Source organism: Mugil cephalus, chromosome 12, assembly GCF_022458985.1.
Source record: "Mugil cephalus isolate CIBA_MC_2020 chromosome 12, CIBA_Mcephalus_1.1, whole genome shotgun sequence".
Taxonomy (NCBI): Eukaryota; Metazoa; Chordata; class Actinopteri; order Mugiliformes; family Mugilidae; genus Mugil; species Mugil cephalus.
In genome coordinates this window covers 24,391,068-24,405,652 of record NC_061781.1, presented here as the reverse complement: position 1 = coordinate 24,405,652, position 14,585 = coordinate 24,391,068, and the positions used below count along the sequence as shown (strand labels likewise).

At 41.1% G+C, this 14,585-nt stretch overlaps 1 protein-coding gene across 2 annotated transcripts in view; it reads right to left on the bottom strand.

Moving 5' to 3' along the window:
* The window catches only part of enox1 (ecto-NOX disulfide-thiol exchanger 1), a 105,479-nt gene that overhangs the window by 27,959 nt on the left and 62,935 nt on the right, over positions 1-14,585 (bottom strand). The window contains exons 3-7 of one of the 2 annotated variants that reach the window (XM_047601642.1): positions 14,054-14,202; positions 13,050-13,184; positions 2,157-2,324; positions 1,634-1,840; positions 1,322-1,555 (exon numbers count right to left, since the gene is read on the bottom strand). In XM_047601642.1, the coding sequence (XP_047457598.1) occupies positions 1,322-1,555; positions 1,634-1,840; positions 2,157-2,324; positions 13,050-13,184; positions 14,054-14,063 (754 nt within the window). In that variant the 5' untranslated portion in view covers positions 14,064-14,202. Of the gene's footprint in view, positions 1-1,321; positions 1,556-1,633; positions 1,841-2,156; positions 2,325-13,049; positions 13,188-14,053; positions 14,203-14,585 lie in introns of both variants that reach the window. The other variant, XM_047601641.1, reaches the window with a different exon arrangement.

The window sequence follows — 14,585 nt, the reverse complement described above, 5'->3', positions numbered from 1 at the left end:
AACAGAGCAGAGGAAAAATGGAGGAGGAGGAGGAGGAGGAGGAGGAGGAGGAGGAGGAGGAGGAGGAGTGACCTTCACTCTCCTCCACAGCAACATCCCTCACCACTACTCATCTTGTCCTCTGCCAATTCACTCCCACACTTCGTCTTCTTCCATCACATCTCATCACGTGCAGAGAAAGCAGGTGACAGGCAAACATTAAAGCCAAACCAGTTACACAGCAGATGAATGAAAGAACGATGAATGTGGGCTCATTACAAAAGACTCCCCTAGAGCACATTCCCGATATCTTTGAAACGTCACCTGAATTATTCATTCTCATGATTCTTTTTTTTTTTTACCAAAGACATTCTTTCTCTGGTCCAAAACAGGTTGGAAAAATAATAAAAAACTGCAAGCGCTGCACGCCCAGCAGGAAAAATACCTGACACAGCACCAACCAGAATTCACAGAATTCAGTTGTTGAAGCAAGAAAGCAGCTGTTTGAAAAAAATAATCACAGCACCAAACTGGTCAAATCGTCTCATGTAACTGTACAGCACAGACCTCCCGTGTCGGCCCAGCGCCTCACACACGGCTGAACACATACAGAGTTGTTTGCATCAGTCCACCTTCAGTTCACGACGAATATCGATAATTGTGCAGCTTCCTGAAATATTAATTTGCACCTGCTATTAAATATCACAGCAGGAGATCTAAACCCGAGATTATACAGCACACATACATGCAAACTCATGGAAAGCATTTTCTATTGATATGAAACACTTAACTCTTCACCTTTTGTAACCTTTACCTTAAAATCAAGTTTTAACAGCTCTCACACACTCACTGAATGCGCTTCTATGTCCGTGAGGGGTCCGATTGGAATTGGGTCGATCTGTCTTAACCCTTTCTGCTTCCTGAGATGTCGCCCCCTGGGTTCCTCTGCATCCATCTACGTATCCCGCCACTCTCATCCCTTAATCCATTTCCTGCACATCCCGTCTACCAATTAACCTCCCTACATCAACTGTGACGTCTTTGTTGGTGAAAGGTGAGATGTAGTTCAAATCATTTCATTCACCTGTGCGAACGATGAGCATAGAAACTTAAAAACAACTGCATGAGACAATACAATGAAAGTAACAAACACCGGAACTACGAGATCTGATCTAGTATCGGATCTGGAGACTTAAGACTCTTTAAATGTCTTACATTATGTGATATATCACCTGCAGACAAACTGATCCAGACTCAAACACATTTGGCTCAGCTCGGTCCAATCAGTCCTTTCATTAATTAGACTCTCGGTCCGTTCAAAAGGGTTAAATAATCTGCTCACCTTTCAGTCTGTCAGCTAACACTGTCGCCTCATGTTCAGAGTAGTGGACGATGGGTGGAGGAGACGGCGGACGCAGCCGGTCCTCGTGGATCTTTCGCCGGTGTCTTTCCTCTCTGGCCAGCAACCTCTGTTTACACTCCCACTCATACAGGTCGTCTCTGGCCTGGGCAAAGTCCACGTGGACCCTCCCCGAGTCCTTCTTATCTGTGCTGGATCCGATTCGCATCCGATACCCTGCAGGAGAGGGAAAGCTCAGTTTCGGCTCAGTCCAGGAGGCGGCGCTGAATCCAGTTCTGGTCACGACATGCTCACCTGACAGGTAAAGAGCCTTGTCCACCATGAACTCCTCGCTAAAGCGGATGTGGCAGAAGTTCTTCTTGCTCTTGCGGATGGCGATGATCTCTCCGCACTGGTCGAACACCTCCCTGATGATCTCCTCTGTGGCGTTCTCTGGAAGACCTCCGACGAAAACCGTCTTACAGCCAGGGGGTCGCTCCCGTGTTGATGGAGGGGGCAAGTCTGAAGCATGAAGATACTGTCATCATGTGCAACTATAGCAGCCTTCGTCGGGACGTAAATATCTTTACATTACACACTTAGTTGAATTTAGGTCACTTTGTTTGTTATGGCTGCTTCAAACTACTTTCATAGGAAAGGATAATCACTTTTTATATTAATACATTTCTGATTTTAATAATTTTAACACTCCACCTTACATCTCTGTCTCATTCTCCACTGCATCTTGTTAACTTTCGCCAAACGTCATCCTTACAAAGTACGAAGTGCACGAGTGTAAGAGAGTGTAACACAGAGCGGGTTCGGTTCGGGGTCTTACTTGGGTTCTGAGGGAAAAGAGTGCAGCTCTTGCAATGAATGATCTCCTTGATGACGGGCATGTCGGGAGGAAGAGGTGGAGGAGGGACCAGGCTGATGCCCGTCATCATGGGGTTTAAGGGCGCGATGAGGCCCAGCCCGGGGTCGAATCTCTGGATGCACAAAGTGTCTGCAGGACAGAATGACAACGGGTAAGTTATTTCATTTTTGTAGCACCTTAGAAGCAAAGAGCATTTGCAGCAAAGTGTGTCATATATAATAAAATAAAAACAGATAAAATAAAGGTGGATCTTAAGGTGCTTCTTAAAAGCCTCAACAGAGTCAGAGCTCCTAATAGCTTCTGGCCCGGTCCCCCACCAGCCAACATACCACGGTCCGAGGGTTCTGGTGGTGGTGTAAGGGGTGAGAAGCTCAGAGATATATGAAGGGGTGAGACCATGGAGGGATTTATAAGCGATCAGAAGAATTTTTAAGTGTATCCTAAAATAAACGGGGAGCCAGTGTAATGATGCAAGAATGGCAGTGATGTGGTCTCACTTCTTTGACCTTGTTAATAACCAGCTGGCAGCGTTTTGGACTAGTTGGAGACGGTAACAGCAGCGTTGTGGGTGTGGACTTTCGTCTTGTCCTCATTTAGCTTAAGGAAGTTCTGAGCCAACCAGTCTTTGATGTCTTCAAAGAGTTTTTTACTCTGGAGATGTCAGTCTGACTTTGAGAATTAGCAGGAGTATGTATAGACTGAAGAGAAGTGGACCTAAAATTGAACCCTGAGGAACTCCACATGTAATATTTGCAGGTGTGGACGAGGCGCTACCAGTGAAAACACTGAACTGTCTGTTTGAGATGAACCAATTAAGGGCAGGACCGGAGATGTAACTTAGAAAAACACAAGGTTTAAGTTCTTAGTGCTGTATTTTCTCTTTGTCCTGAAGAACCGACATTTTCTTCTTCTCTCGCAGAGAGTTTTGGCGATCAATTAAAACACACGAATGATGGAAATGCAAATACTGTTGGATGGGCCTCCTTGTCATAACAGATGTTCGGATAAATCCTCTGACTTTTCCTCAGGTGTCAGCATGAAATTTATATTTTTGGTTATAAGCAAACTTAAAAGGTCAGCACTTAAAGTCATTGATGGTTTACTTTAAGAACAACTGGGGCGACTTCCAGCGGAGACAGATGTTAGAAGCAGACGATCAGTCTTCTCTGTGAAAGCAGAAACCTCTTGAGTACTCCACTTCACCGCACAACATCTCATCTCAGCTTCTAACTTCCCTTCTGGCTTCATAGCATTGTTTGTCATTTTAATACACAAACACATATACGCGAGGCAAACAGAGTAGGTGCTAACAGGGAAGAGGCAAAGACGTGACGGAGCGTGTTTCTTTAAAAACTAGAGCTTCATACACATTAATGATCAGTAATTATTAATATTACAAAGTAGGACAATTAGTATCCAAGCAGTCGTTAATATTACATACAAATCATGTCCTCAAATCGTGCGTTTAGTACAACTAGAGCATTTAAAACATTCAAGTTTAACAAGAAATGACAAAATTCAGTAACTTCTGAAGTTTTCAGGACTTAGGTCCCTAAAAATACTCAAATCCAATTTTATAGATAGATATTTATCTACTGAGATATTCTTTGGATGTACATATTTTCTTGGATTTATGAGGTACTGAAGTTGTGCATGTTAGACTGCACTATATGTAATGTCTTTGTTTTTGTTGTTGCTTCCGGTGTAATGAAGATTTTTTTGGGAGCTGCACACCGTGCATGCATGCAGTCAACAACAATAACAGTCTGAAAAACTGTGGTCTGATCCATCAACAACAGGGGGAAAAAAAGCAAAAAGAGAGAATATCACTATCCGGAAGAAAACACAGATAACAGCAGAAACAAATGGGGATTGGATCTGCAGGGAAAGGACAAGAAAATATGATCTCGAGGGCGCTAATGGGGATGGTGCAAGAAAAATACCCGGTGAGGAAGAAAGCGTGGGAAGGAGAAAGTGTCTGTTCTCTAGGACAAAGAGAAAGTGAAGAAGAAGGGGTAAGATAAACAGTGAGAGGACTGAGGCGACAGGAGCAATGCTTCAGCTGTCTGGGTGAAAATAGAGCGGGCGGGCTGGAGGAGGGCGGCGCGCCGTCGCATGCGTCCCTATCTCCAACGCTGCATTAACAAGGGAGCGGGAGGAACAAAACGTCAAGCCCACGCCGCCACAGGCACCGGCGAGAACAAAGTGATTCAGATTACAGGCGAGGGAAGCTGTCACACGAGGAGAGGACAAATGTCTCTTACAGTAATTTAATAGAAATAAATCTGTCTTTTGCTGCTGTGTATGGAGGATTGATAAAACCCACCACTGATTTAGTGTGAAAGCTTCTGATGCTGCGGCTCTAAACAGTCAGCAAACAATAAGTCTTTGCCTGAAACACTCACAAGCAGACACGTAGAAAGGTAGAAAGGTGGTCCACACTTCCAGACAGTTACAGAGAAGACACCAAAATAAAAGCATAATGGACATTTGGTGGAACGATGCCCGATGTAGATTTATTTTAGATGTGGTACGTTTCCCTGACAATTAGTGACGTTCAGATCTATACTGAAATACAGATACTAACAATGATTCTCAAATCAAAATATCAATACTTGTGATGCTTCAGTCATTAGAGGTGATGTAGGAACACAGTGGAAAATAACTGAACTATTTAGTTGTATCAACACAACAAACCTTTGAAACACCTCAGGTTAAACCACAGCACAGAATATGAGGCGTTTATGATGAGGAGGACAGAAGAGGAGAGAACAGAGTCACAATTAAGATGAAAGGTTTCATTTTATAGTAGTTCTTAATAGTAAAACGATTAATTGAATTGTCTTATTATTTTGTATGATTGTGTCTCTGTTTGGTTTTTCTGTTGTTGTATTAACTCGGCTATATAGTAAATAAGGCCACTACCTCAATATACTTCAGAGTTTAAAATAAATACACAAATGATTTGATATACGCTACTTTTTTACACAAAGTATCGGTATCGGATCGGTATCAACAAAACCAGCCTGAATTTTACTCGGTAATGGATCAGAAGGAAATGAGCGGTATTGAACATCACTACTCAGTGTCCTCCAGTTTCTTCTTCTTTTTCTGGATGACATTTGCATCATGTCCCTGAATCTGAATCATATCTGTGTTTTGAAACAACAACTAAATCTACATGTGACTTGAAATGTGTCTGTGATGGTTCTCAGTCATCCAGGTCATGAGTATATCCACAAAACTTCTGAACCAAGGCAAATGGACTTGTAGAGTTTCTTGAAGGCATTTCATGGTGGAACATCTGAGACACACATTACGCACCAGTCCTTTAGAACTACTAAAAACCCACAAAGACACAGGGGGAACATCCAAACGCCACACTGTCATATTTAGCTCCAGCCTGAAAGATCTCAACAGCCCCCGGCCTTGAACTGAGCAGATATTTATGGTCCTCAGAGGATGATCTGGGTGTGGACTCAGTCTGAGCGTCTTCATCAGTCCCGGCCGCGCTGACGTTTGTGTCTCCACAAAGGAAAGCGATGAGGCCTTCTCTCCAAATAAACGCTTTACATATGTTAAATTCACACACGCTGTAATAATCCGTTTAATATGAGAGTGTATGCTTTTGTTTAAAAAAAAAAAAAAATCATAGCTGCATAAATAAATGGTTTCTAATCTAGCATTCACAGAGCATTAGGATACGCTGAATGCTGCAGGCTAAAGAGCTGGGAAACACTTCCTGCCCAGCATTTCATTTGATAAAATGGAAAAAAGAGCACATATGCTTTTATTTAGAGATCTGCAGCCTTATATACACAGGTCAGCCATAACATTATGTCCAGCATGAGCTTCCACGACAGTTGTGACTCATCATTAGAATGGACGCCGGCCTTCTGAAGGGTGTCTGGCAACACAATGTTGTTAGTGGGTGGGTTTGTGGTCCTCCGTGGGTCATCTAACAGATACTAAATCATTTTGGGATCTGGTGAATTTTGAGGCCAGACATATGGAATTTTCATCTAGCATTACCTTTCTGTTATGTTTGTCACTCCAATCCTGTGAGATGTGCATTGTTACAGTCTAATTCAGAGATTTGTTCACAGTCATACGCCTCTGAGCAGCTTTTATTTGAATGAATGAGACATCATATGTAATCCAGTTTACAGCTGTTTGCAGGTGTCTTTGGGATCTAGTGAATTTGGAGGCCAGGTCAAAACCTTGTGCTGTTCTTCATGTTTTTTTTTTTTTGAGTGGTTCCTAAGCTGTTTTTGTGTGTGCGTCTGTGTCATTGCTATTGGGTGGTTGGTATCTGGTCTGGTCTAGATGGGTGCTACATGTCTAAGTAACGTTCACACTAATGAATGCCAGGTCCAAACGTTTCCCAGCAGAACACTGAATTCTAACAAGGTGGTCGATGTTATTTACTTCTGCTGTCAGTGGTCTTAATGTTGTGGCTGATCGGTGTACTCCACTAATGTTCAGCGCTTCGGGTCTAAGGAAAACTCATTAAAGGGCCGTCTGCGATAACCTCGACAGGTAAATTCCACATTCTCCGTGCCGCACATTCATCACCATCACAGAAGGCTGGCTTCGCTCTCAGCTCTGCTCCCGCAGCCAAAACGAGTCGAGCCAGGTTCATTTCTCTGGCTGCGAACTCTGCTGAGTCTGCCAAAGACGAAAACACAGGAAGAAATACACAGAGGAGCAAAAAGAATAAAATATAACCACAGCTAAGAAATGAAAAGAGAGGCTCTGACAGGCGAAAAAAAGCAGCATTTATGCTTTTAATTGTGATTTCTTTTTAAAAGGTTTTTCCTTTTTAAACCAGAACCGATGATGCGTGATCTGAATCTGAATCTGAAGCTCGATGGGAAACATCTGGCTGCGATTACGCACAAGTTCAAAGCTCATCAGTCAGGACACACCCAGACATGTACATGTGAACTAGTTCTAATCATAATCTTAAACCAGACGCCACTTATCAGCCACTTACAACAGGACAGAATGGTTGGCATGGTAACCAGTGGTCGCCATTATGTCACACCCTGTTCCTATAGCGTCAAACAACGAAATAAAGCCAAACTCAATCAAAAAATGCATGCATCAACATTATATTAACTACCTAACATAGTGCAAGTCCCGCCCACTTACATGGAGGAGGAGGAGCTTAGAGCCTATACTACAGCCAGCCACCAGTGGGAGCTCTATTTGCTTTGGCTTCAGTAATGAGGAGCAGTTCCATCTTTATACGATCTCTCGGCTGTACAGACTAGTCGACCAGTCGGTTTTCTGACTTTACAGCTGTGACATGATGCTTTAAGCATCACGTCAACTAATCTAAGACAGACGAGGAACCCAGTGGATTGTTTTTACAAGTAAGAAGCAGTTCATCAAGTTTGTGAAATACTACAACAAAGATGAAGCCTATACTACCATGACATGCCAGTCCTTCCTAAAATACAACGAGAGTACTACTGCAATGCATCTGAAAAGACATTCGCTAACAGAGGAATGATCCATTCACCACACGTCCTGTGGTGACAGAGAGAAGGAGGCTGCACATGAACAATTTAATAAAGTTATTAAACTTTATTAATAATAAAGTCTAACAACACACAATGTAGTACTATTAAATGCTAGTGATGGTGCTGAGTTACAGCCAGTTCTTATACAGGCTATACATATCTGCAGGTCACAGTATGTAGAACATGAGCTGTATGTTCTCAGCATGTGTACTGCTTTGCTCACTGTGTTTCACTATTTTTATTATGTCATCAGAGACTTTCATCACAGTCGAAAAAAAAAATCTGAACTGTCGCACATCTGCACACAAGACACTCTAGCTAACTTTACACTGAGACACTTTACACTGAGACATTTTAGCTAACTTTACACTGAGGCTCAATCATTCTTATTTTATTATTTTATTTTTTATTTTCATTCTTATTCCTATGTCGTGTTCATATATGTTCTTTCTTATCTCGTGACTCTTGGACAAAATAATTTTCCTGCAGGGATCAATAAAGTGATCTTGAATCTTGAACTTCTGCTTGTAAGTGGCTACTAACAGGTGTCTCCGAAGTTTTCTAATTCTTCTTTCAAACTTTTTGTCTCCTCATGCTGTTGTCCTTAATGGAGTCCTTCAGTCCCGTCCTGACCTGGAGTGACCCCTCTCTTCTTTTATTCAGCCAAGCGTTCCTGGTTCCCCATGTGTTCCAACCTGTGTGTTCTTCACCACATAAACTGCATTGCTTTGGTTTTGCCTGTCTGGATTTCTGCCTCAGTGTCTTTCTGTGCTTAAAGTCCACAAGGGATGCTATGTTTGTTGAAAATCCTTTTCAGACTAACCCAGCCGCATAGAGATTTACAATGTCCGCCCTTTTAATCGTCTGTTCTTTTTTTTCCTTTCTTTCTGGGGAATCATACTTGGACGAGACATAAAAATAAATGTCTTTAAGAAACCTCTATAAAGTTTTTTTTTTTTAATCCTTGTCAAATCCAAATGTTAATCAGCCTAATTTTAACCCTGAACGAGTCTTACATCTATTCTCAAAAGAACAAGTTGGAGGTACTTGTGCTTTGAGCATTTTTGTCTCATACCACTGCAAAATAAGATAAGAGTGGAAACCTCTGATTCATGGTGAAATGACCCTTTAAGATTTCCCTTTCAGATTTCCCCCTTTTTATTTGTTCCCTTTCAGCTCTTTCTGACGAGTCTAAACGTTCCCACGTGTGGTTTGAACTGGGAGGAGAGGTGCAGCTGTTGCCAGAGGTGGAGTCAAATCAGCATCACATCACCAGTGAAATAATATCCCGTCATCATCTTAATATGTGCGCTCAGGTCCAGTGGAATTTGGTTGCTATGTTTCTGTCCGTGCCTCCGTGTAACAGCTCCGCTCTGTCCTCTTTGTTAAATCCATGCATTCAATTATTCTTGGCTTAACACACACACACGCACGCACGCACGCACAAAAAAATCTACTCAGCAAATGTTCATTAAATAAATAAATAAACCCCCACAACGGCAGCAACGACAGTCGAAACAACCACCAGACAAATCCGCACGTCTCACAAAAACAATTCGCTTAATAGATTCGAAGGTGAAACTGAGCCCAGAGAAACAGAAAATGAAAGTGAGCAGCCACACAAGGAGCTTAGTGTAGTTTCTGCTGAAATGACAAGTGACTGTGGCGTGTGTTTGGAGGACAGAAATGCTGTTGATAAAAGACCAGCTAGGATGTGGACATGTATACACTTCTTTGTTTGGTTTAGACATATATATAAAAATCAGAGGTGTTTACTACATCCAGATGTTCCAGTTGTGCTGAATGTTTTTCCAGCCCTGCCCTGTGTAGCAAAGTGTAACAGCCTGATACATCTGGAAAAATCTGTTACATATGAATCTGGAAGAAGAGCTCAGACACCGATCAGGCATAACATTATGACCACCTTCCTAATAATGTTTAGGTCTCCAGAACAGTTGTGCTTCACATTATGTTTTCAGTTGTTCCTAAAGTGTGCATCTTGTCTGCATCCTACTGCTGCCATCAAGGAGTGTCATTGCTGAGGGGTGGGGGTGTCTGGTCTGGTCTAGGTGGGGGCTACATGTCTAAGTAAAATCCACACGAAAGAGTGCCAGGCCCAAAAGTTTCCCATCAGAACATTAAATTATCACAAGTTATTTCTTTCTCCTGTCAGTGGTCATAATGTTGTGGCTGATCGGTACTGTAAGATTAGCAACGCTTATAAATCCTCACCAACTCTGTGTGTGTGTTTATGATTTAATTTCATTTATATTTTGTTATGCAACGGACACCAAGGCAAATTCCTTGTACATACAAACATACTTGGCGATAAAGTTGTTTCTGATTCTGATTCTAATGCACTTGTCATGTATTTCGCAACAGACTCGGCTCGTGCGACATCGGTCCATCGAACAAATCAATTCCGACAGAACTAAACTCTATTTCTTTTGGATATTGTGCCTAAAAAAACAAAAACAATATCAGTCACATTGGCACATGCTTTGAGAGGTAACTGGTTCCATCGCGGAGCAGCAACACTTGAAGCCTTTCAGCCTCACATGGTTCCTATTTCTCCCAAAGTACTGCCAACTTGTGCACACCCCAACACATCTGATATCACTGTTCCGCAAAAGATTAACACACAAAGATATTTCCAAGGCCACAAACCTCAGCTGTATATAATGCTTGGGACACAGAAGCTCTGAAAAGTTTGAAATATCCAGGTTCCTCTCAGAATATGCAATTTTAACGTAATTAAGTCTGTGATAATAACAATAAAAAGTTTGTTTCTTTACATGAATGTATTATGTTTTTATTTGTCTACATTTGTTAAAAATACAAGTCATTTAGATTTTTTTCATTAACAAGCTGTATGTAAGTGGCACGTGTTGTATTTACTCCGACTTCGGCCCGATGTGATGAATTCTGGGTAAATCCACCAACTAACCAGCTCCACAAATGAAGAAAAATGGAAAAAGTGGGAGACTGGACTTTAAGGTAAGAATGAAGTTAATGTTAGTGACATAGTTGGTAAATTACTGGAGTCTTTCAGATTTCATAGTGTTGTAGAAATGAATAAGTAAAATATAACTGGAGACTCTTGATGTTATTTGGAATTAACAATAGCAAGAATACTTTTTATGTTGGCAAGTTGTTTTACGTTGGCAAATTGTTTTAAAATACTTGATACAAATTTAATTTGTGACTAATTTAAAGTGAGATGTGTGTTTTTTCATCTACGTAATGTTAGCTTACTGAGTTAAAAGGTGGTTAACACCGACTAACACTAGTTAGCCGTTAGCTAACACCGTTAGCAAGCGGTTTTAGCGGTTAGACGGCCATGCACTGATAAAAACACAGTGCTCCATCTACTTAAAACACGTACGGCAACTTTTTGCATCATTTTATCTCATGGATCAAACAAGACTAGTCTTGGTACAACATCAGTTCTGTAAGTAAAGTGAATTTACTTTTGCAGATGATATCACATACTTTTACAGGTTGACTTTACTCACAAAATTTGCGAGTCAAAAACTTGGCTGAAAGTTTCAGTTAATTTCATTAATATAGCACCTAAAAAACAAAGAGCATTTGCACCACCTCAGCGTAATCAGCCGCTTCTTAAACTGTTGCTGCAGCTGTTGTAAGAACGTGCACCAGAAAAATGATTTAAGTTTCTTTTCTCCTCAACACAAACGTGAAAGCACCCACTTAAACATCAGAGCAGACTGACCTAAGGTCTCCGTGTCCACTGAGGGGAAGTGGTGGGATCATTATTTTGTTAATGCTTAGCTTGTGGTTTTTATTACAGCCACACAGATGTTGTATTTTCCATATGAATGCCAGTCATCATCATGTATCTTATAAGTAGAATGCAACAAACCCGACAACAAACCAGTTTTATTTCATGCTTGTCATCAAGTTTCCCATGGAATTACTTTTAATTAGCGTCAGCAGCTACGTTCATCATTTTAATCATTTCCATTCTCTGTACCGAGACCAGCCTAATATCATAATTGCATCAGTCATTTTTCACTTACTGTTGCAATGTCAATAAAAATACCAATGTGCTGCTAAACGTTATGCTATTAGGTTAACAATGTGTTGCTAAAACCTGACATGCAAACATTTTTATGAGGTAACAAAGTGTGGCACCATCCAATGAGGAGGCTTCCCGTGATTAAAACAGATTTGCTATTGTTGTACTTAATTTCTGTCGCATCAAATGGAAACTTATTTTAATTTCAGCCTAAATGTCGGGGAGCTTTTACAAACTAAATTAGTTTCCTTCAAGTGGTGTTTTTAAATAAAGTTAACCTTGAGCTTAAAGAAGTTAAACTGAGAAGCTGCTTCCTGAATTATTATTTTTTTTTGTACTCTGATCTCTGCTAATGAGAAAAAAAGAGAGAGGAGAAATGACAGATATCATGAGCTAAGCAGCTTAGAGGAGTTTGCCGACCGGGGAGTCAGAAGAGAGTTAGTCACTGGTGTGACAAAAATGTTTTTTCACATTCACACTCGACAGCTATTTTTACGACGCTGCAGCGCGGAGGCATCCGTGATTAAAGGGAACGCGTGCAACACGAGCATCTGATGTAGATGTAGAGATGAGGAGCCTGGAAGTCAGAACAACCACAAACTAGGGCTGGGATATAAATATAAATATCGATAGTGTTTATATCATGGCTAGTATCGGAATCGGACCGATACTATGATGATGACATCACACCACTGGTGCTGATTCTGTTATTGAAATGCATCAGAGTAGACAACTACACAGGATGCAGACCCACTTCTTTGGTGGAAAATTAATGAGGCAACATTTCCCTCACTGAGCAATTTTTATATTTACTATTACATTGTTGCTTTTGGCAAAGATCTGCCAGGTCAATCTGAACATTTGGGTGATGATGGACAGAACAGTAACAGTGACGGCGCCTTACGTTGTATCTGAGCACCGTGGAAATAAAATTGCTTACGACAAATGGTTTATAGATCCCTCATAATATGATGATACATGCAACAATGAATGCTATACATACACTACTAGTCAACAGTTTTAGAACATTTTTCTTTCTTTTTTTATTGAAATGTAATAGTTTAATGTCTCATCAGGTAGTTCTGGTACAGCTTGGACTAAAGTCTTGGGTCATTATCTTGCTGTAGGATGAAGCTCTGACCAACTATACCAGAGGAAACTGGAGGATAATGTTCTAAAACTGTCGACCGGTAGTGTATACAAAACAAAACCCTTTAATAAAAGAATATATGATCATTTTGTACGACACATCTAATAAAAGTGAAATAAATTAGAAGGAGAAGGCACCTGAAACCAGCTGCTGCCCGTTAATACCCACAGGCATGATGCCCAGGTTGTTCATGGCCGTGGCCCAGGCTCCGTGGTCAGCGACAGGGACGCTCAGGTGGTTCTGCTCTGCACCCAGACTGCCTACACCATCAGCTGCTACAACAGAGAGGAGCAAACACGTGCACACATCAGAGACAACTGGGACTTTGAAACTGAAGTCAGGATTTTAATTTGTGAAAATGATTTTGGGAAAAGTAGCTGTAGCCATACGTGCTGCTAAGCTAGAGAGTGTTGATGGTCACTAATGAGGTTTTCAGGGTTTAATCTGCAGGAGCTTCTGAATGTATTGTTTTTGCTGCAAAAGGGATAAATTCATGACAACTGAAAAACTAATTTATTATCTGTCATGACCTTTAACCTTTGTTATGTGTTGTTAATTCCTCCAAGGAGATAAGACGTATAAAAACTAAGCATCATCTTTGAGCAGGACGACGCTATAGCTTTTTATTGCTGATAGAATTTGTTACATTTGCATGTGATATTAAACTAGAGAAGTTAATAAGCATAAATAGACAAGTTTCAACCATAAAAATATAAATAAAATAAAGATTTCTCTGAAGTGCCTGCTATCATGCTATCATGTTGTTACACTGACTAGTGTATTGACCCTTTGCTACCACTAGATGGCAGATAAAGGCGTCCACTTATGAGGACAACAGGTCTAAATGAAGCAGAATAAGAAGCCATCACAAACCTAAAAACTGTCCTCATATGAGGACGCAGGGTCTCAGGAAGTTAATGCAGAAAATAACTAGAAAATCTGCAAAGAAGAGTCATGGCTGTGATTGTTCAAGAGGCAAGATGCACAAATGTGGGTTGGAAGAGGAAGCACTTCTCTTCGGATAAAAGTTTTTCTTCACCTCAAAAAGTGTTTTTCTCAAAATCTAGTTTTGGAAAATGTTGGAAGAGGGGGACTGTTTTCACGTAAAACTGGAAAGTAGAGTTTTAATTTTGTTACCTACCGCTGGCCATGGCAGGTGGTTCTTTGTCTCCTGTCTCTGCAGTCCTGTCATCAGATCCTTCCTCTGGCTGATGGAGGGATGGACGTGTGGATCGACGGCTAAGTGGGCAGACAGGTTCATCCAGTTTCAGCCACCATCAGTTTCCACTTCTGTAAGACAAAAAAAAATGGAGAATGAAGAGTTAAAATTACAACAACAAAAAATTAAATAAAAATTCTTCAGTCTGTTGATGAATCATTGACCCAGAACGTCGAAGCAAAACCAGAGAAATCTTTAGGTAATTACGAAGCAAAGTTATGATCCCAGCTGAGCTTTAAACGGAGAGGGCTACTTAACACGCAAACACACACACACCTCTGATTCATGAGCTCTGACGCTTCTCAGCAGCAGTTTCTAATCTTGAGAACACAAATCTGTGCTGTGAACTCCTCTCACGCTCATTAATACAAACATAGACACACACACACACACACACACACACACACACACACACAGAGTTTGTGTATGAGGTTAGGGGGCTGGTATCTTGATC